Source organism: Bos indicus, chromosome 12 (assembly GCF_029378745.1).
Source record: "Bos indicus isolate NIAB-ARS_2022 breed Sahiwal x Tharparkar chromosome 12, NIAB-ARS_B.indTharparkar_mat_pri_1.0, whole genome shotgun sequence".
Classification (NCBI taxonomy): Eukaryota; Metazoa; Chordata; class Mammalia; order Artiodactyla; family Bovidae; genus Bos; species Bos indicus.
In genome coordinates, this window is record NC_091771.1 from 68,657,722 (window position 1) to 68,683,258 (window position 25,537).

Sequence of the window (25,537 nt, forward strand, 5' to 3'; positions counted from 1 at the left end):
TAGCCAGGGAAGCTAGTACGCTTCAAGAATAGTGACTGTACCAGCTATGTTTGTATCCCCAGTGGGTAGCAGAAATCCTAACTTAACAGAAAGCATATAGGAAGTGTTTAACGGATGAATGCTAGCAACAAAAGCCATTTTTCTTGTTTAACCAATGTACTGGAACTTTTTCTAAATTATAATAAATACATTTCCCTATCTCATGGAGGCTGATGGAGGGGGCGTCCCAGTGGCACCAGGGGTAAAGAATTCGCTTTCCAATGCAGAAGACACAAGAGACGCAGGTTCAATCCATGGGTTAGGAAGATCCCCTGGAGTAGGAAGTGGCAACCCACTCCAGTATTCTTGCCTGGGAAATCCCATGGAGAGAGGAGCCTGGTGGGCTACAGTGCATGGGGTCACAAAGAATCTGATACAACTGAGCACAGACACGCTGATGACTTATGTAGGATCTCTCTCCCTATCTCATTAAACAGATTTCACTGAATGTTTTTGCTTGCTAAGTCAGGGATTCAAAGTATATTGTGTCAGTCCCTGGGCTACAGACTAGCAAGCTCCAATTTTTTTTTTTTTTTTTTTGACTCTCACATCTCTATCAGCAAAAATTCAGAATCATAGATACCCAGGATATTTATAACTACTTACGCATAAATTATATATAACACTGCTACACTAGTATATTCTGTACCTTGTGAAACTTATGCAAAAAAATAGAAACTTTTGAAAAGTGAGAGAAAATGCAGAAGCTTTATTATTTGTACTTTGTAAAGTTGCTGATGTGAGGGCTATGTCATGCCTGCCATTTTATTATTGTTTCCTTGTGCTTGCCCTGTTTGAGAAGAAAGAAATCCAAAGTTTCTTTGCAAAAGTAATTTTAAGTCACTGGTCCATTTAATGAGTTAGTGAAAACTGCATCATCTAATCTATAGATGCATTTAACCAGCACATATGAACTGTGGTAGATTTCAATACCGTAGAAGCAAGCTAATGAGGAGAGAGGAAGATCCATTCCCAGCCTTTTCCCAATGTAGAAATCTCACTCTTTCTACAGGATAATTGAGAAACTGCCACTGCTATATGAACTCATTGAAGGCATGTCAATCTGTAGATAGATGAAATACTAGAAAGGCTTAACTCCCCTTATATTTTTATATTTAAAAATAGAAATAGAAGTCCTAATGTCTTTGTCTTGAATCACACTGAATCATCTTGCCCACCCCTAAGGATGTAGACAACACCCCATCACCAACCCCCAACAAACACAAGCTGGAGACCATGGCTGTAGGCAACACCCTTATCAAGCTGAGTCATTAAAAGGAACAATTCTAAAGTCTGTGTTGGAATTTGAATTTCCTCTCCACCATTGACTATATGGGCTTCCCTTGTGGCTGAGCTGGTAAAGAATCTTCACCTAATGCAGGAGACCTGGCTTTGATCCCTGGGTTGGAAAGATCCCCTGGAGAAGGGAAAGGCTACCTACTCCAGTATTCTAGCGTGGAGAATTCCACAGACTGTATAGTCCATGGAGTCGCAAAGAGTCAGACAAGACTGAGCAAACTTCACTTTCACTTTCACTGACTAGATGTGTGGCCAATTTTTTCACCTCTCTAAACCCCCTTTTCCTAGTTGCAAGCAGGGAGTAATATTTCAGCACAGAGTTGTGAAGATTGAATGTAAATGCTTTAGCTCTAAGAAAGCTCCCAGTTGGCCTCCAATTGTTTTGAGTCAATTACTGCCCTAGGCTGAATATAGCAAGGCTCTTAAACATCCTGTGTCCTGACAGTAAAGTCTTATTTCTTTTCCTAACTTTCTGCTGTTGTTAACTTTTTTGAATGACACTAAAATGGTTGGAAAAATAATAAAATTTACATCCGTATGTTCTTTGTGTAGATTCAATCATGGTTGACTTTTTTGCTCTTTTCAAGTCGAAGACAAAATAACACCTATCTCTGAATACCTCCTTGTGAATCTTCTAAAAGCAAGGACAGTCTCCTACACAACCACAATGTCAGGATTACACTTGAGAATAGTAACAGAAATTCAATAATATCATCCACTATTTCATATTCAAAATTCCTTAATTATCTCAAAGCTCTATTATCCCTTGGTACCCATCTCCAGATCCAAGATTCTGTTAATGTCTTCACATAGCATTCGGTTGTTATGCTTTTAGAGGGTTTTTTTTTTTTTTTTCGTTTACAAAAATTTCCCTTTATTATTTTCCCTCTTCTTTTGAAAAGTCAAAGCCAGCTGTCTTATATAACATCCCACACACTGGATGTGTCTAATCATTTATTTATGGTGTTACTTAATTTATACTTCTGTCCCTAATATTTCCTGTAAACTGGAAGCTGTTAAGTCAGAAGCCCAATAAGATACAAGTTAAATATCTGGGGCAAGATTACCTCTTAAATGAAGTTACCAGACGACAGTGCTTGGACAGTCCTTCTTTCTGTTCTTTGTTTTTTCTGATTCCTTTGATTTCAGCAGCCCCTCCACTTTGTTGCCTGCCTCTCTCTTTTGTGTAATTGTACAGTCCTGTAGGGTGGGTATGAAATTGGTACCACTGTGTTTCTATAGCTAAGTATTCAGGACCCTTCACAGGTTTAAACGGAGTGTCTGCCTTTACTGCGGCCAGTTGTTGAAACTGAGTCAGAAATCAGAATCAAGTCCAGGTAAGTTCTATCAGAAGGCTCACATTCTCCCAGTGGATCCCAATAGTGCCTGTTTGGATCAGATTCCTATGGCATAACAGAAATTGTTGTTTAACTTTCACAATCTATCAATAGCATAGATGAAAAATATTTAGTACACAGATATTTCTAATATTTAGTATAGTATTCCTAATGTAACACTGGATAAGCGGTAAATATAATTTGCAAGTATTAGAGAGAGTTCATTTGGGAAGCAGGGCAAAGAAATTAGAAATTCTCATTTGATCCCAGGTCTTTGTTTCCATCAAGTTTGTGTTGTTAATGAATTAGACCTCACTCTTATTGTTAGTGATACATTTCCACCAACAGTACTTGCTAACATGAAGCTTAGCACACAACAAAAACTCAGATCTAGAGCTACAGAAAAGTTACATTATTATTCAAAAAGAAAAGTGTTGAAAGTGTTAGTCGCTCAGTCATGTGTGACACTTTGCTACCCGGGAGCTGAAGTCTGCCAGGTTCCTCTGTCCACTGAGTTCTCCAGGCAAGAATACTGGAATGGGTTGCCATTCCCATTTCCAGGAAATCTTCCCGACCCAGGGATCAAACCCAGGTTCCCCCCATTGCAGGCAGATTCTTTACTGTCTGAGCCACCAGGAAAATGAAAAAATATTTCTAAACGATGTGAGAACTGAAAGATTTTCTTAATACTAAAAAACTGAGGGCAATCATCCAGCTATTCTTTAGAATCAAAGGCATATTCCTCTCCGGTGGCTAATAGTGTCCATTTTTTTCAGCTGTCTGCCTCACCACTCCAGTCTGGAAGTGAATTGGATGGTGTTTTCGTGCAGAATGTTAAAACAGCTTTTGCATCTCTTACTGCTTCTTTGCTGTTATCACCTTCGATTGCACAATGAAAATGCCTGGCTTCTGAAATGCCAGAGTGAACACGACCTGATTAGAAAATGTGCTGTGTGAATGGCCAGAAGAGACCCACACTCCTCACTAAGGCAGATATTAATACAAGTCCTGGGGGGACCCTCAGGGCCTCCTGGCCCTTTTGAGATAAGAGCCCACATGGTGTGACCCTCAACTATTTTCTGTTAACTATAAGGTCTGTGACCCTGTAAAGTCTTTGCACTTGTGCTAGTTTGCTAGGACTGCATAATCACCAACTGGGTGACTTACAATAATAGAAAATTTTTCACAGTCTGGAGGCTGAAAGTCTGAATTTCTGCTGCATAAGTGATTTTCTCAACTAGCATTTATTGAACATGTACTGTATGCTGAAACCTGTGTGTCTAACTCATCCCAGTTTGCCCAGGACTTTTCAGTTTTTGCACTAAAAATTAGTGATCCCCCTAAGTGAAAGTGAAAGTGAAGTCGCTCAGTCGTGTCTGACTCTTTGTGACCCCATGGACTGTAGCCTATCAGGCTCCTCTGTCCATGGGATTTTCCAGGCAAGAGTGCTGGAATGGATTGCCATTTCCTTCTCCAGGGGATCTTCCCGACCCAGGAATCAAACCCAGGTCTCTTGCATTGCAGGCAGACACTTTACCATCTGAGCCACCAGGGAAGCCCCTGTAAGTCCTGGGCAAAATGGGATGGTTGGTCACCCGACCCCTTCTAAGCACTGAGAATAAAGACAAATTAAAACCCTGTCCCTCCCTTCAAGAAGCATGTGGTCTTAGAATCATAAAAATTAGCCATTTATAAAGGATTAGAGCAATCAGTACTCAGAATCATGAATGGGGGCCCTCTTGGAACTCAGAAAGTTCCATCCAAGTCTCATGGGTGTCAGGGGAGGGGATGGCGTTGAAAATAAACCATGAAAGATATAATGCTTGAGTTTGATTAAAAGAAAAAGCAGCATAATATACACTTAGATTTGGCAAATATCGAAAAAGGAGATACCTGTGGGATGTCATGCAATTTTCTTCTTTCCCTGTGTCGAAAAATGTATATAATTGGTTCAGACTCCAACAGCTTAAAGGTGGGGTTTCTGTATGAAATAAGAAGAAAAGAGAAGGCTCATTCTTGGTGTATCTATTGTGGCATGGAATAGAGCCTACACTATTTCCATCCTGAAGCTGGTGGCCATTTTCTGAACTGGTGATGAATATGTAATACATGTTTCTCCCTCTGGGGTTTGCATTTGAGAACAGTGAGGATAAGTGGCCTAAAGGAATAATCCAGGTTAGAGGTTAGGGACAACAGAATGGCACTCTGCTGAACAAATCACATGTGAAGGATTTTATTTTTTGACATGTTTTATTTTTTTAATTCAAACTTACTGAAAAATTGCAATTTTTGAAAAAGAAAGTATATCTCCTTCTAGATTCACCAATTATTAAAAATTTCTTACATTTGCTTTCTCACTCTCTCTTGCTCTATACATCTATATGTTTTATATTTATTATTCCTGAGCCATTCTAGGGTAAGTTGTGGAAATCATATCTCTTTAGTTCTATATACTCCAATGTGTATCTCCTAAGAACTTGACATTCTCCTGTGTTATCACAATAGGAGTCCATACTCAGGAAATTTAACATTAATACAATATTATTATCTAATACAGAGTCAGTGTGCAAATTTTTCCAACTAAACATATCCTTTTTTGGCAATTATTTTTCCAATCTATTATCCAATCCAGAGCCATCCACTGTATTTGGACACCATGTCCCTTAGTCTCCTTAACCTAGACAAACTTTTCAGCTTTTCTGTATCTTGTATGACTGACCTTTTTAAGGAATACAGACCAGCTGTTTTGTAAAACATCCTTTAGTTGGGGTTTGTCCAGTGTGTCCTCATGATTGGATTGAGGTTGTGAATTTTTGCTGCGTAAGTGATGTTTTGGTACTGTCCCATCACACCTGGAGGTACCCAGCACCAAGGTGTTCCATGACTGATCACTTGGTTAAGTTGGGGGCTGCCAGGTTCCTGCCCTGTAGAGTGGTGACCAGTTGTCCTCTTGTAATAATAAGTAATCTGTGGGAAATGCTTTGTTGTTGTTCAGTCATTCAGTTGTGTCTGATTCTTTTGTGACCCTGCCATGAGCTGTAGCCTGCCAGGCTCCTCTGTCCCGGGGTTTTCCCAGGCAAGAATACTGGAGTGGGTTGCCATTTCCTTCCCCAGGGGATCTTCCCGACCCATGGATTGAACCCATGTCTCCTGCATTGGCAGGCAGATTCTTTACCACTGAGCCATTAGGGAAGGTCCAGGGGATGCTATGGGATTGTGTAAATATCCTGTTCCCCATCAAGCTTGTACCCAGTATTCTTTGCACTTGTGCTAGTTGGCTAGGACTGCATAATCACCAACTGGGTGGCTTACAATAAAAGAAACTTAATTTTTCACAGTCTGGAGGCTGGAAGTCTGAGACCCCAGTGTCAGCAGGGCTGTTCCTTTCCAAGAGGGAGAGTCTGTCCCAGGCCTGTCCCCCGTCTTCTGTGGCTCACTGGCCATCGCTGGTGTTCCTTGTCTTATAGAAGCATTATCCCAATCTCTGCCTTCCTCTCCACAGGGCTTCCTCCCTGTGGGTATCTCCGTATCTAAATCTCCCTTTTTGATAAGAACGAAGTCATTTTGGATTAGGGCCCACCCTAATGACCCCATTTTAACTTGATCATCTACAAAGATTTTATTTCCAAATAAGGTCAAGTTCACATTCACGGGCACTGGTGAGCAGAATCCATCTTTTAGGGTGGACACAATTCAACCCACAACAGAAGCTATTGATGATACTCACTGAGATCAGTTATTACTATGAGATGGCTGCAGAATGGTGACTTTTCTGTCATACTTTCAACATTTCTTAGTTGAGGTTTCAGGGATTTGAAGTTTTTTGAATAGTTGTTAAACACAGAGTGTCCATCAACCTATGGCTGGACGGAAATGGCTACACATATTTAAAACAAAAAAATTTTAAAAACCAGTGACAATATGCATACACATCTGTGCTAAGAATGGTGAGCAGAAAAGAACTAGCATCACTGCAGTCCCTTTAGCCAGTCAGAGGGGCTTCTCTGGTGGTTCAGACAGTAAAAAAATCTGTCTGCAATTAGAAGACCCAGGTTTCATCCCTGGGTTTCGAAGATCTTCTGGAAGAGGGCATGGCTATCCACTCCAGTATTCTTGCCTGGAGAATTCCATGGACAGAGCAGCCTGGCGGGCTATAGTCCACGGGGTCTGTAGCAAAGAGTCAGACACAACTAAGTGGCTAATGGTTTTTAGGCAGTCAGACTGGCTGGAAGGAGGGCCAAGGGGGCAGTCTGTGGACCAAAGTCAGCACCAGTGGAGGAAATCAGAGAGTGTAGTTTTTAAGCTACCCTGAGATTTACTGAGTATAAGCCACTGTTTGGAATTTCATCACTTGCAGATTTTTTTTATGCTCTGAAACAAAAATAACATCACACCATTCAAGGATATGTATCAAGGTCTTAGGTTCAACATTCTGGTCATCTTCAGTACCTGACTGGTGAACAGACATTTCCCAGGGCTGAAATCTCTGTCATCATCAGAATCACAAATAAGCAAGGACCAAAAACTGTACAGTTCTGGAACTACTGAGAAATATAACTCGGGACAACATGAAATGCTCTTTTATTTTTTTGTGTTTCCTCTTAAACCTGACAACGGATCATTGAAGTGTTTTCTCAGATCTGTACTGCATCCACAGTAAACACAGAATACTTTGTTTCCGAAGGCCACTGATCACAAGTGTGAGTGGTCCTCCGTTCTAGGATGCTGTATAGGTCTGCCAGGCTATCACAATGAGGTGTGGGTGGCTTAAACCACAGAAATGTGTGGTCTCATAGTTCTGGAGGCTAGAAGTCGAAAATCGAAGTGTCAACAGGACTGGTTGCTTCTGAGGGCTGTGAGGAAAGGATTTTGTCCAGGTTTCTCTCCTTGGCCTGTAGATGAATGTTTTCTTCCTGCGTCTCTTCACACTGTCTTCCTTCTGTGCACACCCCTATGGTCAAAGCCCCGCTTTGTATAAGGACACCGGTGCTATTATATTAGTGCCAACTAATGACCTCATTTTAACTTTCCTTACCTCTGTAAAGATTCCAGATCCAAATAAGGTCATATTCTTGAGGTTCTGAGGGTTAGGACTTGAGCATATGAATATCACAGGACATAATTCGACCTATAACAGCGGCGTTTCCACCAACCATAGATTTTCCCCATGTTCTTATAGACAGAGTAGAACATCGTGGTGTGACTGCATGAACCTTGATTCTTCCTGTGGAGCCAAAATGTTGCTGAATCCCTGTCCTATCCTTTCGGCAGATGAAAAGTCAGAGCTGAGCCTGAAAGCCCTAGAGTTGCTGGTACCAAGCTCCTCCCAGCCATCCAGCCACAGGACTGTGGATTTTACGCCTACTTGTATTTGGAATGACTCTTGTCTCTGCTGCTAGAGATTTTAAAGGGGGTTTAGGGTGCTCCTCATCGTCCAAGAGTGTACTCTGTGGGCCTGTCCACTGGTCAAGAGCAAGGGTCACCAGCAGCTGAATTAGTGACTATATTCATTTCTTGCAGAAACGAGTAGACCTTTGGGGAACACAATGTATCTCTTTTTTCATCCCTTAGGTATTTATCTGACCTCCAGGCAAATGAATCCTGAAGATCAGATTGAGGATGTTTGCAATAGGGAAATACCTATTTCTCCCAGCCGGAGTGGGACCCAAAGCCAGTTGAGATGCCTCATAAGTTTTTTTTTTTTTTCCTTATATATGGCAAAACCAATACAATAGCCTCATAAGTTTTTGATTCAAAGGATGGGAGGGCAGAAAAAAATGGAAAACCAAGAGTCAATTATCTGAGAACCCTCTGCCAGAAGCTAGAGGGAAGTGGAGGAAGGAGGAAGTGAGGCTTCCCTGGGCAATAAGTCCTACAGAATGGGTTCTCTCTTAAAGGTGATGGGGAATCTGTGCTCCTCCCATCATGGACTCTAACCTTCCCCTGCGCGTGTCCTGGTGTAGAAACGGACGATGCCCGGCGAGAATGTTCACTCTCTTTCCTTGCTTTCTTGATCAGGTCACAGACATAAAAGAGAAACTGAAGCTCTCTAAAAAGGTCTGGTCGACATTGCCCTATACCATCTGCAAGGATGAGAGCGTGACTGCGGGCACGTCCAACGAAGAGGAATGTTGGAACGGACACAGCAAAGCCAGGTGAGGGTGGCTTGCTGTTCTTGTGGAAGGGATACTGCACATCCAGTCCTGGAAGGCTCTCCTGGCACAACGCTGCAGACCTGTTTATGAAAAAACCAGCGGAGGGTGGAGCGACAAGTCGTCACTTAGCGACAGCTGTTCAGTGACAGGTTTGATGGGCACCTGGGAGCGCTAACTCTCAAGGTGCCATTAAGCGTGGAATCCTTGTTCTGCACGCCGCCCCCGTGGACGAGGATGGAGGGATGGTGACAGATGCCAGGTTACGGATATCTTGAGATCACAAAGAGCTTTTTATGTTCTCTTAATGACTTTAAGGTAGCGGAGCTATTTTTACCCATAGTTAAATTTGCACAGCTTACTGGGGTTTTTTTCCATTACAAGTTAAACAGGAAGTGAACATTCAACTGTAATTTTTTTCACCCTGGGAGAAAAAGAAAATACTGAAGTCTGATTCGAAGGGTAAGGGAAAAAGAAAATAACAGACAACCAGGAAAGCATTCTCCTAAGTCTGGTGCCTTAGAAAGTCCCATTGGAATCTCCCGCTGAGAGATGGCTCTGTTTTCCTCCTCTGCTCTGCTGCCCAAGGCTACTGCCCCTTGGTATGGAATTTCTGACTTTCTTGATTCAGCCCAGAAATGGGGTTGGCCTGAGTTGTCATAGGGTGGAGAAGTTGGACGGGAGAACTGGCTGGGAGTTGGCAGGCAGGGCAGACACCGGGAGAGGAGTCCACCCAAAGCCTCCTCAGCAGGGGCGCAGGTGAGCAAAGCAGCTGGTAAATTGGATTCAAGGAATCTTTGGGAATCAACAGGCAGGTGGAAGAGCTAAAAGAAGGGGTCTGTTCTGGGGCCTTATTGGGCATTTTTGAGCATATGAAACAGCTGTGATGAAAACAGAACAAGAAGATTCATGGATATTAAGTTCAGACAGAGCTGCAGGAGGCACGGGTGCAAGTGAGGTGCTCACTGGGTATAATTTCTTACACTGCTGAGTTGCATTTTTAGCTTCTATTGGTAATGGCATTATTAGCCACCCTGGAGAGAGATTAGCAAGAGGAAAACAAGACAGCTGTTGAAAGAACTGCAGTCATTTCAAGTTACCCCCCAAATATCCATGTGACAGTCTTAAATTATGAGGGTACCAAAGGCTTTTCACAGTATCAACAGTGCTGCCCCTCAAAAATGCTTAGTAACTTAGCAGTTTCCGGTCTTCTGTGAAGGGGACCTTGGGCCAGCAAATTCGGCTGTGAATTAACAGCTTCTAATGTGTCTTTTCCTAATGACTGTACAGAAAGACACTGTAAAGGATGACCAGATGGTCTAATGAATAAAGTTGATTTTTCAAGCTGCTCCATTGCCCATCTGTGTTTACCTTTTAGCCTCGGCTAAAATGGCGGCTGTGTTTTGAACTGCATTCCCATGGAGAGTTACACAGGTTACTGTATATTAGCACATGTGCAAATTTTTTTATTATTATTCTTTTTATTTTGGCTGCACTGGGTCTTCATTGCAGTACGTGGGCTTTTCTAGTTGTGGCTCGGGGGCTCTAGAGCACGCAGGCTCAGTGGTCGCAGCAAGGGGGCTTAGCTGCCCCTCAGCATGTGGGATCTTAGTTTCCTGACTGGGGATCAAACCAGCATCCCCTGCATTGGAAAGTGAATTCTTAACCACTGGACCACCAGGGAAGTCCCTGTAAATTCTTACAGAAGAAGTATAGAGAAAGGTTTGCTGCAAGGACTGGGGAGGGGACTACATTCCATGAAGAAAATGAATGGGGAAGATAAAGACCATGAGTCAGAGCGAGAAGAGCCTGGGATGGTTCAGCCAAGTTCCTCATTATGCAGTCAGGAATCTAGACAGGGTAAACCATTAGTCTAAGTGTAGCCAATGAACTAAGGTGAAAGCTGACATCTCCCAAACCCCCGAGAGTATTCTTTTCACTGCAGTTTGTTGTTGCTGTTTAGTCGCTAAGTCCTGTCCAACTCTTTGCAACCCCCTCGACCGTAGACTGCCAAGCTTCTCTGTCCATGGAATTTCCCAGGCAAGAATACTGGAGCAGGCTGCCATTTTCTTCTCCAGGGTATCTTCCCGACCTAGGGATCAAACTCACATTTAATCTCACAATTTGCATTGCAGGCAAATTCTTTACCACTGAGCCACCTGAGAAGCCATTTCATTTCAATACCCTGACTCTAAACAACTGACAGATATATACTGCCATCCCTGAACTAGGAGAACAAATGAAGTAGATTCTTTGCTCTTTTGTTCGTTCAGTCCATTAGCAATCTTGTTAAGCACACCCTCAGCTCAGGCGCTGTGCAAGGCTCTGTCAATTAAGTACTGTGTGATGGCAGTGGGGTGTCACATGAAAAAGCACAGCTACTGGAGGCAGGACAGTGGAATTTGGAACTTTAAGTACCGTCGAGTTGGCCTGTGGGTTGGGAAAGGACCACATAGCCAGGAGACACACCTGCTCAGTACTCAGGGACCAGATTTGAATTTTATCCTGAGTCCATGAGAAGCCATTAGAGGATTTTATGCAGGTGAGAGAAATCATCAAATTTAATACAATAAAATCATTTGCAGGAATATTCCAGGCTTCAACCCAATGTATTAATAAAAAGATAACACTGGCAAATATTTGTGACTCAAATTATACTTCCATTGAAAAGTTATAATTTCACAGGGTTTTCTTAGTTCTCTTCTTTTTACTTCTTCCATTATAATGAACTCTTAATATTATAACTTTATATTTAATAACATTGTAAGTAGATAACCAATACAGACTTGTTGGGTTAAATTTAATTAAAGCTTTCTTCTCATCCAAATATTAATTGATCTAGGAACACAGGAGAGAAGTTGTCACTAAAAAAAAAATTCCACTGAACTATTTTGTAAGTTGAAAAATCTATTTGTAATACAGACAAGGTATTTTTTCCCTATTTTTGAAGTATGGACTTTCAAATGAAAGGCCTTCTGAAATGTTTAGAAATGCTTGTTAAAAAAAAAAAGAAAGGTTATTCTTGTCACCCTGTGAAACAAAAGAAACAGAACTTTTATTTCAAAAAAAAAATCTATCAAGTGTGGAACAGCAATGTTAACTAGCATTGATAGAAATTTTCTGGAGTTTTAAAACTCAGGCCTGTGAGATGAGGCTGCCAGTAACCTAGATATTTCTTCCTCTTTGTACAATATTTCATCCTTCCAATTCCTTTAACCACAGTCTCTGCAGCCCTTTTATCCTAAGTACTTGCTCAGACTTGTCTGCCATCACCCATTTTTCTCCTGATTGCTTTCTGAATGCTGCTCTAAGCTCTCTACTGTACTTCCTTGATTCAGAAGCATGTCTATTTCATATGTTAGCATTTCCAAAATCAAAATGACTCCTACAATAGATATGTCACTCTGTGTCCCCAAGTATGCATTGTTTTCCCCCAGTATGTATTGTTTTATAATAGCTATTACAAAATGAATATTGCCTGTTGAAAATAGTGATGACTTTGACACAAAACAGGATACACACAGATGTGGCTGCTATGGCAACTGCAGGGTAAGAGCGGCTGCGTTGAGGTGATGGTCAAGGATGTATGAGCAGTGTCTCCCCTAGAACATGGGCCCATCTTCATTCCTGCTCTCACCTTCATCCATCTCTGGCAGATCTCAGTGTGCTTCAGTAGCCCAGCAGGTCTGGAAACAGAAGGTCAGGTAGCAGGAAGAGAGTGTGCCCTCTGATGGGAGGAAATTGTGGGCACACCCGTGACCCTGTCAGCATGGAAACCTCCATTCTGACAACAGGACCAGGTGGTCAGGAAAGGTCCTCATCTGCTTCTCCTTCCCTTGCCACCCTGTTGGGACAATTCTAAAGACCAATGCAATAAAGTCTGTGAGAATAGCTGGTAACCTCTAAAGCAGCACCTCTCAAATGGACAGGCTAAAATCTGGGGGGTTTTGTTAAAAAAATGCAGATTCTGATTCAGTAAGTCTGCGATGGAACTGAATTCTACGTTTTTAATATGTTTCCCAGGGAAGCAAGGGTTTCTGGTCCAGGGATCGCATTTTTGAGTAGCAGGGCTCAAAGGCTGAGTTGCCAGCTTTGGCACCTAAGAAAAGCGGACACCAAGTGGAACACACTCACACTAAGGATTCGTTGTCGATCTGATATTCAGATTCACACAGTCCTGTGTTTCATCTCGGCAGGCCTCCTTTAAGTTCCTATTAATATGTAAGATATTCCCTTTTTTCAGTTCACGCACAAGCCTTGGGGAACATGTTACGATTTGCTGTTTTCTCTTCACCTTCAAGGATACCCTTGATGTTTCCTTTAATGGGCTTTTCCTTCTATTACAAATGGCAACAGCAACTAGATTAGGCAGGTCGTGTGGTTCATACGGAACAACACGCACTAAAGATAGCTGAGCCCGAGCCAGGTTAAAGTCATCTCGACAACAAATTGCTTAAGCTTCACAAGTGCATCAAGAGGGAATTTTGACTTGGAAATGCAGCACAGCTTTCTCAAGACAGGATACTGTCTCCACAAACCTCTGGTCTCTCATGAGATGCCCTTGGGGGCCAAGAATGGATGCTTTGAATCCCTGGATTCAATGGATGCTTTTGAAACCGCATTCAATTAGTGTCCTAGCTCATGCTGCTGTAACAATGCTGCCATAGACTGGAGACCTTAAGCAAAATTTTATTTTCTCATAGTCTGGAGGCTAGAAGTCAACAAGGCTGGGTTCTAATAAGAGCCCACTTCCAAGCAGTTGTTCTGAGCTGTGCCCTCAAGTGGCGGAGGGAGAGAGGGCTCTGGTCTCTTCCTCTTCTTGTAAGGGTGCTAATTCCATCATAGGGGCTTCACCTTCATGATCTAATTACCTCCCCATGACTCCACCTCACAACACCATCACACTGAGTTTTAGGGCTTCAATCTATAGATCTTAGCAGGACACAAACATTGTCTACAGGGCTTCCCAAGTGGTACTAGCAGTAAAGAACCCACCTGCCAATACAGCAGACATAAGAGATACAGGTTCAATCCCTGGGTCGGGTAGGTCCCCTGGAGGACAGCATGGCAACCCACTCCAGTTTTCTTGCCTTGAGAATCCCATGGACAGGGGAACCTGGTAAGCTATAGTCCTCAGGGTCACAAAGAGTCAGACATGATTGAAGCAACTTGGCACACACGTGCATGTAGGTCAATCCCAGGTTTCCCAATTCATCCTACCCGTCCCCCCAACCTCCTCCCCACGTCCACACATCTCATTCTCTACATCTGTGTCTCCATTCCTGCCCTGGAAATAGTTTCATCTGTACCATTTTTTTTTTCTAGATTCCCCACATATGCATTATTATACAATACTTGTTTTTCTCTTTCTGACTTAACTTCACTCTAGGCTCATTTATGTCTCTACAAATGACCCAACTGACATAACCATGTTGAATCACATCACCTGTGTCTTTCATGAGGACTTTGTTCTCTTCACAGGGATCCTTTTTCTAAGCTCACAGATGTTAAAAAGAAAAAGGGAATGTAGAAGATAATGGGATGGTGCAGGAGGAATGTGATGAAATCCAGTCTGAGGCAGGTCCCCAAAGCCTATGGATCCCAGGACAGAACATAGACAATCTCAGAGTCTTCAGGGTTTCTTGAGTTAGTTATAGCCATACTCTTTCTTTTCTCCCTTTAAAGTTGGCAAGACAGCTTCCTGGTTCCGTCCTTGTCAGCTAGTATTTAGCCAGAACTGTGTCTTTTCCAGAGAAGGCAATGGCACCCCACTCCAGTACTCTTGCCTGGAAAATCCCATGGGCGGAGGAGCCTGGTAGGCTGCGGTCCATGGGGTCGCGAAGAGTCGGACATGACTGAGCGACTTCAGTTTCACTTTCACTTTCATGCATTGGAGAAGGAAATGGCAACCCACTCCAGTGTTCTTGCCTGGAGAATCCCAGGGATGGGGGAGCCTGGTGGCTGCCGTCTATGGGGTCGCACAGAGTCGGACACGAGGAGGCCATCAAGAGGCCGGCTGGGAGACAAGGATTAATTGGATCCGTTGGTTTTTCTTTTGCCAGGAGTCTTTGCTGTCTTTTAAGGCATCTGATCCTCACAGAAATAACTGTGTCCCCCAAGGAAATCCTCCCTGAGGCCAGGAGGTAGATACAGTAAATTGTAGGAAATAGGAAAAGTAGAAAAATCTAGAAAATAGGTCAGTCACTCTCAGCAGCCACCAAGTGGATTGACGAAGCGAAAAAACTAGGAAGTCATGAGTGGGTACATGCGAGCAGCTGGCAGAGTGGTGAAATGGTGCGTAGTGATGAGAAATGTGTCAGAGACAGCAACTTGGCAGATCTGGAGTTTTGTCTTAGTCTGATTGCAGGGTATGTCCAAAGCAGTCCAGCTGTGTTTGAAAGAACTATAAAATATTTGATGTATATGCAGCTGGGCAAGCACCTGGGGAAAGTGGGAAGCCTGTCTGGGATGAGAACAGGCGACTGTCCAACCTGGCATAGCTAAAAGCCTGGTTCCCTTCTCTGGGATGTTCAGGAGGGAAGACCCCACGAAGGCTGACTGCCTTGGGGGGAGCGGGATACTGTGTGCCCCTCCTGGAAATGATAAGAAACATGGCTACAGACAGGAGGAAAGAAGCATGTTGTGTCGGCAGCTCGGAGCCCTGGGGCCTGGCTCGTGGGTCTTTCCTCCCTCCCACCCTGGAGTCTGCTGACTCCGGTTCTACCAAGAAAGGATGGTGTCGGCAGCTCCTGCCAATGAGTTGAGAAGCCAAGTCAAAGAGTTTAGCTTCTGTTCACTGGCACAACCAATGAGCGGTGTGTCCTCCAAGGGTTCCAGGCCATTTCATGCCCCACATCCTCCAGCTGGAGGAAAGCCACAGCAAATCACTATTCTGTCCATGAATCCAGGCTTTAAAGCTTGGAATTCTGCTGCTGTCAGCCCTCCTAAGAAACAGGTTCAGCATTTGAGAGGGCTATGTTAACAACTTAATTTTCATAAGGATGCATTGCAATTGTATAGTGTATTATATTTGTCAAGCAATTTCATATCACTTTACTTAATATGGCAGCTTATGAAACAAACAAGGTAAATATTATATATACAGATATACACATACAGTTATATCCCTTATATAATGGCTTTTATATTATATGGATAGTACTGTGTGTGTGTGTGTGTGTGTGTATATATACACTACTTACTATGTATATACATATATAGTGTGTGTGTATATATATATACTATATATGGGCTTCCCTGGTGATTCAATAGGTAAAGAATCTGCCTGCAATGCAGGAGGCCCAGTTTCAATCCCTGGGTCAGAAAGACACCTTGGAGAAGGAAATGGCAACCCACTCCAGGATTCTTACCTAGAGAATTCCATGGACAGAGAAGCCTGGTGGGCTACAGTCCATGGAGTTGCAAAGAGTCGAACATGACTGAGCAACTAACACTTCTACTTTCACTTTTCACATTATATACATATACACACATATATATAGTGCATATATATAGTAGCCAAATTAGTTACCCATAATCACACAGCTGGATTCCAGAGAGATCTCAGGTGTCCTGGGTCAGCCTCTGTGCATTTGACCATGTCTCAGTGTCCCATCTCTTTGAAGTACCTAAGGCCACAGACAACTCCAGCTCAAAAGTCTTCAAGAATTTATAAGTCCACTTAAAACCTAAAGTCACAGTATGTTTTGAATAATACCACTTTGCAGCAGCCCGGAAAAATGGAGAAAGGAAAAATAGAAAAGTTCTCAAGAACTTTAGAAAAATGGTACTTAAAAGTTAGAAATTTTAAAACTGTGGTAAAACATATATAACTTGGATTTTAACATTTCTGCCATTTTTCAAGTGTCCAGTTCAGTGGCATTAAGTACATTCACAGGGTTGTGCACCCATCACTGCCATCCATCCACAAAAATCTTCACCTTCCTCAGCTAAAGCTCCACACTCAAACAATAATTCCCCACACTTCCCTTCCCCGCTGCCAGTCCCAGCCACCACCATTCTGCTTTATGTCTGCAAATGTGACTATTTCAGGTACCTTCCATAAGTGAAATTATACATTTGTGCCTCTGTGATCGGCTTATTTCACTTAGCATGATGTCTTTAAGATTCATCCATGTTGGCATGTCGTCGTTTTTGTTGTTGTTCAGTCGCTCAGTCATGTCCGACTCTTTGTGATGCCATGGGCTGCAGCACGCCAGGCTTCCCTGTCCTTCACCATCTCCCGGAGCTTGCTCAAACTCCTGTCCATTGAGCCAGTGATGCCATCCAACCATCTTATCCTCTGTCTTCCCCTGTTGGCACGTTAACATGTGTCAGAATTTTTTTATTTTTTTTGGCTGTGCCATATGGTTTGCCAAACTTACCAGATCTTAGTTCCTGACCAGGGATTGAACCTGAGTCCTCGGTAGTGAAAGCATGGGGTCCTAACCACTGGACCACCAGGAATTCCTGTTCTTCCTTTGTAAGGCTGAATTATTTTATGTATAGACCACTTTTTGCTTATGCATTCATCTGTCAGTGGGCACCTGGTTCGCTTTCACTTCTGGCTGTTGTAAATAATGCTGCTGTCAACAGAGAAATATCTATTTGAGTCCTTGCTTTAAATTCTTTTGGATATATACCCAGAAGTGAAATTGCTGGATCAGATGGTAGCTCTATTTTTACTGTTTTGAAGAGCTGCCATACTGTTTTCCATAGTGCTGCAGCATTTTACGTTCCCTCTAGCTTGAGCAGAAGTTGATATTTCTCCATGGTCCATCCATCCCGAGCCCACTGACAGCAGCGTCCTGGGTCCGGCATGCCTGCTGTGCTGGCCAAGTCACTCATCACACAAGCTTCACAGTGATATCCTCCACCAGAACCCCTTCTGGGAAGACTTCTAGTCATATCCTCACCTGGCAGAGGGGCTGGGAAGCCCTGTGTGGCCCTCTTTGTAAGGGCTCTAGTCCCAATCACGAGCGCAGAGCCTTCTTGATCAAATGCCTCTCCATCTAATCCTATCACTCTGGGCATCAGGTTTTCAACAGGTGGATCTGGGGAGAATGCAAGCAAGCCGACCATAGCAGATGAGAAGATATGTAATTCTGCCAAACTGCCAATGATTTAGCCCCTACATGTGGTCTTACAAAATTGAGGGTAACAAAATTGGGAAGCTATGCTTGACTCTTCCCGGATGCCACTTACTTTCCACACCATAGCACTAGGTAGTGGCAAATAGTGACACCTCTCCAGTTGGTCACTTCTGGGCTTTCCCTGCCCCAGTTAAATGTGGAGCCAGCCTCAGAACCTGGGCTCTCTGTAGCAACATTCTCCTCCCTTCCCATGTCTCCCAGAACCATGACGGTACAAAAATGCCCTCACATCAAAGAGCTGGTGCAAGGTCTAATAAAGGGAAGAATATTATGGGCTCAAAGGTGCATCCATTCTTGCAGGATAGCTTCCCCAGGGGCTCAGATGGTCAAGAATCCGCTTGCAACACAGGAGACCTGGGTTCAATCCCTGGGTTAGGAAGATCCCCTGGAGAAGGGCATGGCAACCCACTCCAGTATTCTTGCCTAGAGAATCCCCATGGACTGCAGGCTGTCAGGCTCCTCTGTCCATGGGGTCACAAAGAGTCGGACTTGACTGATCGACTAAGCACAGCACACAGCACAAAGAGATCAAACAAGAGAGGCAACAAATAACTGGGCTGGCGCTGAACTGGGCTTCCAGGTGTCCCCCAGGCTGCACTCTGGACATCCACAGATATGGCCTCTGGATATGCCCCTAGGGTGACAATGTGGCCATTTTCTTTTCCAACTGTGTTTTTCAGTGTAAGTTTCCATATAGTCTCTAAAGTTCCCCTTTGAATACACTGAAAGGAAGAAAGGTTCTTAAGGACATAGGTGCATTGTTACTTGTTTTTATTGTAAGTGGCTGAGCATCAGCAGATGCAGTTAGAGGCTGGGTTTCTTTGGCAGTCTTGTATTGTTCCTGTGTGCTCAAACTCCCAAGGGTAGCGTTCCCATGTAAGCTATCGCAGTCGGCTTCTGATAAATGAGTCTCAGCTAGCTGGGCCATGCACACAGCAGCTGAAAGAAACAAAGCCCTCCTCTGACTCAGCACAGGTACAGCCACAGGGATCACTGTTCAGAATGTTAAGGGACAACACCAGAACCCATGAGCACCTTTTAGCCCCTCCGCTTCTGTGCCAGCAGAGGCTGGCCGACCCGTGGGTTGTGTATTTCAATGGGCTTTAGTGATTAGGTAGAACTCACCAAACCTGGCACATATAATTGAATGTCAGTAATAGTCAATCAACGTCATATTTCAGAATGTATATCAGGAAAACAATCTCAGAATCTAACAAAGTTTTATTGGTATACCAGATATATGAAAAGGCAGCATAGAAGTTACACTTTAAAAATAAATATAGCTCCCTGACTCCTCTTCATTTCAATTAGGACATTTTTTTAAGGCAGTAAATACGGTGAAGTTTTATGGACCAGAATTTGCAGTGCACTCTGTATGTTTTATCATGAATGTTCATGATCATCTTGGTTGTTCAAGATATGGATAAAGACATGGAGCTTATTCAGAGACCTCTAATGTAAAATGGGGCTTCCCTGGTGGCTCAGATGGTAAACAATCTGCATGCAAGGCAGGAGACCCAGGTTCGGTCCCTGGGTGGGGATGGGTAAACCAGTTCGTGTACAAACACATCAGGCATAAGATTTCATTACCTGAAAAATGGCTTAAATATAAAAGTTTCTTTGTGTGTTTTTATTTCTTCTTTTGGAGGCTGACAGACAGAGCCTTTGGTTTTGGAAACTTGCAAAATAACCTGCAGGAAGGGGAAGAATTTTAAGCACAAATATATTGTATGAGTATATGTACATAGGAAGGACAAAATAGAGGAAGGGAAAATTTTTTTTTTAATATATTTATTTTAATTAGAGGATAATTAATTTACAATACTGTGATGGTTATTCCCATACAATCAACATGAATCAGCATTAGGAATACATATGCCCCTCCCTCATGAACCTCCCTCCCACCTCTTTCCCCATCCCACTCATCTAGGTTGCCGCAGAGCTCTGACTTTGGGCTCCCTGCATTATACATCAGACTCCCTCTAGATATTCATTTACATAAGGTAGTGGGCTTCCCTTGTGGCTCAGTTGGTATAGAATCCACCTGCAATGCAGGAGACCTGGATTCAATCCCTGGGTTGGGAAGATCCCCTGAGGAAGGGAAAGGCTACCCACTCCAGTATTCTGGCCTGGAGAATTCCATGGACAGTCCATGGGGTCTCAAAGAGTCGGATACGACTGAGCAACTTTCACTTTCAGTGTATATGTTTCAATACTACTCTCTCATATCATCCCACCTTCTCTGAGGAAGGGAAGTTTTTTTCAGCTTTCAAGCCACATCAGGAGAGGCAGTTGAAGAATGCTAATGATAGCAACTAGGCAGGGCTGCCACCAGTCCATCAGATGCCTGGGCTGGATGTTCTGGCCCCCCTGCCCTCCTTGAAATCTACTCTTCGTCCTTCCAACCTTGGTCTGTGTCCTAAAGGAGAACATCTACATATCACATCAGCTGGATAACCCTTCCTTCTGGTTTCCAGTTGGTTTCAGCCAATGGGAGGCAGCAGCCAGAGGTCAGAAGGAGGAACTGGAGAGGTCAGGATATCATTCCCGCTGCTCCCTCCTTGAGGGACCTTGCTTTGGCAGCTGCAGCATCTTCCGGCCACATTCCGTGGCTTCAGAGCTGGTGCATTCTGGTAACAGCTCCATCCCTTCTGGCCGTTCTGCTGTTGCCAGCCCCAGGGTTCTTCATCACATTGGCTTCCTTCAACCCCGTTCACACCTCTGTAAACTGTCTCTTCTTTAACTCTCTTTATTGCTCCTTTGAGTGTGCCATCTGTTTCTTGCCAGACAAATATAGTGCCTTTGTATGAATTAGGGGGGAAAAAGCACCCAGATGGGTATGCAAGGGTTCATTACACTATTGTCTTTACTTTGGTGTATAGTGAAATTTTCTAAACTAAAAAGATTCCCACAGAAGAAAAGGAAAGGAAAGAAAAAGGCACCCCTTTTGGTGAATGGTGCCCTGCAGGTGCATTCAGGCTGGCCTTCAGCCCCATCTCCCTCTCTCAGCAGATGACTTGGTGCAGTGCCCAAAATACCCTGCCGAACTTGGAAGCCCTATGAAAGAATGGCGTGCATGCTAAGTCACTAAGTCCTGTCCGACTCTTTGGGACCCAGTGGACTGTAGCCCTCCAGACTCCTCCATCCATGAGATTTTCCAGACAAGAATCCTGGTGTAGGTTGCCATTTAGGAAATGGCATTTAGGAAGATCCCCCCGGATCTTCCCCACCCAAGGATCAAACTCAAATCTCCTGCATTGGCAGACAGATTCTTTACCACTGTGCCAACTGGGAAGCAGGAAAGAATGGGCAGGTCCCTAAAAGCTGGAAAACATCTTAAAGAGAAAGTGAGGATTGACCTGGGTCTTTAAAGATATTTGGAACTTAAATGCAAAAGTACATTGCCAGCAAAGATAAGATGAATCCCTGCGGAAGATTGCATAAGGCAAGGAGTGCCCCTTGAAAGGAGAATTGAAGCCTGAGAAAGTAGAGATGAGGTAGAAATGGGCTTGGAGTGCTGAGCCATAAAGTGTGAATTGGAGTTTGTGATCAAACAGGCAATATGATGCAGTGTTTGGACACATGGGCTCTGAAGTTAGATCCATTAGCTCTGTGACTTTGCACAGTAACTAAGCCTCCATTTTCTATTACACAAAATGGGGATAAAATAGTACCTACCTCCTAGATTTGCTGAGAAATCGCATTTTTGTAATGCAGGTAAAGTGCTTAGCACAATGACGGGCATTAAGTAAGCACCCCATGGAGATTAGATACAGAAGAGTGACGTGATGAAAGCGGTATTTTGTGAAGCTTAGCCAGACAGGTCATTTAGGATGCGCTAGGATGGAAAGACGGAGGTAAGGGGAGGCAAGGAATTCTGAAGCTGCTGTAGCCCTCTGAACTCCAACTCAGGACACAGGAAACAGGAAAGAAGCTGTATGTGTGAGAACCTTGTGAGAGGAGGAGAGGGCCTGAAAGCAGATGGGTCACAAGAGTAAGGAGTCTGGCGCTGCAAGCACTTTGCTAAGATCTTCAGTCTCTGCTGGTATAAACACACATGGGCAGCTTAAGCAGTTGACATTGGAAGGACTGACAATTTGACACGAGCACAAGTTTTAAAAAATGGTGATATAAATTTGACATTAGATTTTACTCTTCTACTCAGTGATGAGTTAGACCCAAGATTCTAGTACAAAATAAAAATCCTAATGGACACTTAAAATATTCCAATGATCACTGGTTGCTCCTCCAACTTTCCAAAGATGGTTTTTTGTATCCAGAAGTTTGTTCTGATTAAAACCTGGAATCAGACCTCCTCAATTGAGGAAGAGCACCCTCGTACAAGGAAACCCTCTAAGGTCATGTATAATTTACAAGCTCAGGTCCTACTAGCAAAATTCACAGGATCACTGAGTGAGCTGTCAAGTCCTTGACTTAACCATCTTAACGTCTGGGATGGAGGGAGACAGAGTAATTAATTTTAAGGAATGATTTCTGGAAGTCCTTAGATGAGCATTTATTTGTAGGCAAGCCTACATGAGAATTCAGTGCCATTTAGAGACAGCTCTGAAGCCATTTTAGCCACGTCTCTCTCTGGGAAAACGTATGCCTTGTATTCACTGTTTGGCGTTTTTTCCAGGAAACCAAGCCCAGGTTTTGCTGACGTTCAGGTTCACTGTTAGAAAGAGCGTGACAGAATCTGGTTTCAAGGTGCCTCCTGCCTCACCCCAACTGGTTTCTCTCTCTGTGCCCTGCAGGTACCTGCCTGAGATCATGAATGACGGGCTGACCAACCAGATCAACAACCCGGAGGTGGACGTGGACATCACGCGGCCTGACACGTTCATCAGGCAGCAGATCATGGCTCTCCGTGTGATGACCAACAAACTGAAGAACGCATACAATGGCAATGACGTCAACTTCCAGGACACGAGTAAGATAGCCTTTATCAGCACCCTCCAGAGTGAAAACCGTTATAGAAGATGATTCTGTAATTTGTTTTTTTTAAAGAAAGAATTTTATTTTTATTTTTTTTTAATTTTTGTTTTGTATTGGAGACTTGTCATTTAGAGAGCTTCCCTGATTGCTCAGCAGTAAAGAGTCTGCCTGCCAATGCAGGACATGCAAGTGACTCGGGTTCGATCCTTTGGTCAGGAAGATTCCCCCGGAGGAGGAAATGGTAACCCACTCCAGTATTCTTCCCTGGGAAACCCCATGGACAGAAGAGCCCGGTGGGCTGCAGTCCATGGGGTTGCAAAGAGTCAGACAAAATTTAGCGACTCAACATCAACAGAGATGTTTAACAACGTTGTTTTGGTTTCAGGTGTAGAGCAAAGTGATTCAGTTATACATATACATGTGTCTATTATTCTGCAAAATCTTTTCCCATTTAGGTTATCACAGAATATTGAGCATCATTCCCTGTGCTATACAGTTAGTCCTTGCTGCTTATTCATTTTCGATATAGCAGTGTGTACCTAGTGATCCCAAACTCCCAAACAATCCTTCCCCACTTTCCTCCTGATTACCGTAAGTTCGTTCTCTGAGTCTGTAAGCCTGTCTTTGTTTTATGAATAAGTTTATCATAATTTTTCTTTAAGAGCAATGTGTGCCTTGGCTCTTTTGTGTCATTCTTACCTCATCTGCAAAGTTCTTTATAGGGCAGAGAGCCCTGATCTTTCTTTAGGATACGACTAAAATCATAGCTGCTCCTAAGGAGTAGTTTCAGTGGCTGACATTCAACTGTACCAAAACTAAAGTTCAGTTTTGTCTGCCAGTTAATCCTTTAACTACAAGACAGCAAAGTAATGTTTTCCCCTCCCCCTTCCCCATCAGCATTTATGTGTCTGCCTCAAACTTCCATCCTTCCTCCCAACCACCAAGAGAATGTCCTCACGATCACTCAAGATCACTTCAGGGAAGCATACCTGAGTTAGGATTGTTGGGAGGTTCGTCTGAGGCCATGTGTAAAGGAGCTAAGATGAATATCTCATGTTCCATGAAGTCAGTTGCATTGTTCTCTCTCTAATTGTGCACATACAAGACCCACTGACTTGTATCTGAAATCTTGAGTGAAATACGAAAATGCTGATGTAATATTACACATGACTATTTTATTAAGATTACAAAATACCAAAAGTGATTTTGAAAGACTATTAAGTACATGTTGAATGAAAGTAACCATATTTGGGTTTTGTCTAAGTGGCTTCTAGATGTGTAACTATAAAAGCAAGGGTGTTTTTTTTTAGTTTGTTTGTTTGTTTTCTGTTTTGTTTTTTTTTTTTTTTTATATATATTCTTATAGAGAGAGTTCTTGGGAGAAGATTCCTTGAACATAAGATGTGGAGTTGCCAGTGATTCTATAATTTGGTCACTGAAGCAAAAGATGATGCTATGTGCTTGAATTAATGAGATAGAAAGAAACAAGTTACAGATGGGAGACATGAAGTCATCTGAGTCTTAACCATCATTCTACTGAGTTTTCCCCTGAAGAAAATTTTTGGAGCTTAATTCCACTTAAAATAACTCAAAAATTAACTTTCTAAGTGCAGGATCATTGCCAACCTGATAAACTTACTGTAAACTTTCTCAGTCCTCCCAGTATTTCTCTGCTCTTTGCTAAATGTCTCCTTCCCTCTTCAGAAGAGAAAATTACACTAGGTTTCAGCCTTTGCTGCTTCTCCCCTGTTCATTTCTTAGCTTCACTCCTTTCAATTTATCTTTTCTATCTTCTCTGTCTAATAAAGCACTTTGTCATCAGAGAATGACTATTGGATTAAATAATTCAAGGCACATAAGAATTAGTTGATGTTGGCCTTGGTTCTCTCTCCTCTCTGACCTAAAGAGGTTGTATACATATCAATCGGCAAAACTTAAGATATGTCCTGGAGAAGACATCCTGCTCCATTTCCCCCAAAAAGAAAATTAAAATCAGCAACACTCAGTATCACTTTGCTGTAACCTCAGCACCAAACTTAACCTCCTGTTTTAGGATGAAAGTGAAAGTGTTAGTCATTCAGTCATGCCCGACTCTTTTTGACCCATGGACTATCACCCACCAGGCTCCTCTGTCCATGGGATTTCCCAGGCAAGAATACTGGAATAGATTGCCGTTTCCTTCTCCAGGGAATCTTCCTGATCCAGGGATCGAAGCCAGGTCTCCTGCATTGCTGGCAAATTCTTTACCATCTGAGCCACCACGGAAGCTTATTTTAGGATACTGTCTGTCTTATAAACCACTATCATATCTTATAGTCATCATCACCATTATTGCTTCTGACATTTTTAAAACTCACCCCTTAAATACCTGCATTTGTGATTCCTTTTCAGAAAGAGATGGAGCCATTATTTTTCTCAGCTAGAATTTCCTGTCATTATTTGCTTACCACATTTTTAATATTCTAAATCACCTCAATAATATCTCTGTAAAGGTTATGTAACTTCTTGTTCATAATGCCAGTGTGTAAAACAATTCCCTTAGCAATTGTGATATCTCTGAATTTAATTAATGGGCATTTTCCCCCTTGTGAAAACGACTAAAGATAAACTAGAGAAAATG

The 25,537-nt window shown here is 42.9% G+C and overlaps 1 protein-coding gene across 2 annotated transcripts in view; it reads left to right on the forward strand.

The window, feature by feature from the left end:
• GPC6 (glypican 6) overlaps positions 1 to 25,537 on the forward strand; it is a 1,232,201-nt gene that overhangs the window by 1,199,094 nt on the left and 7,570 nt on the right. For both annotated transcript variants that reach the window (XM_070800380.1, XM_019971626.2), the window contains 2 exons: positions 8,694 to 8,830; positions 22,737 to 22,912. In XM_070800380.1, coding sequence (XP_070656481.1) covers positions 8,694 to 8,830; positions 22,737 to 22,912 — 313 coding nt within the window. The remainder of the gene's footprint in view (positions 1 to 8,693; positions 8,831 to 22,736; positions 22,913 to 25,537) is intronic.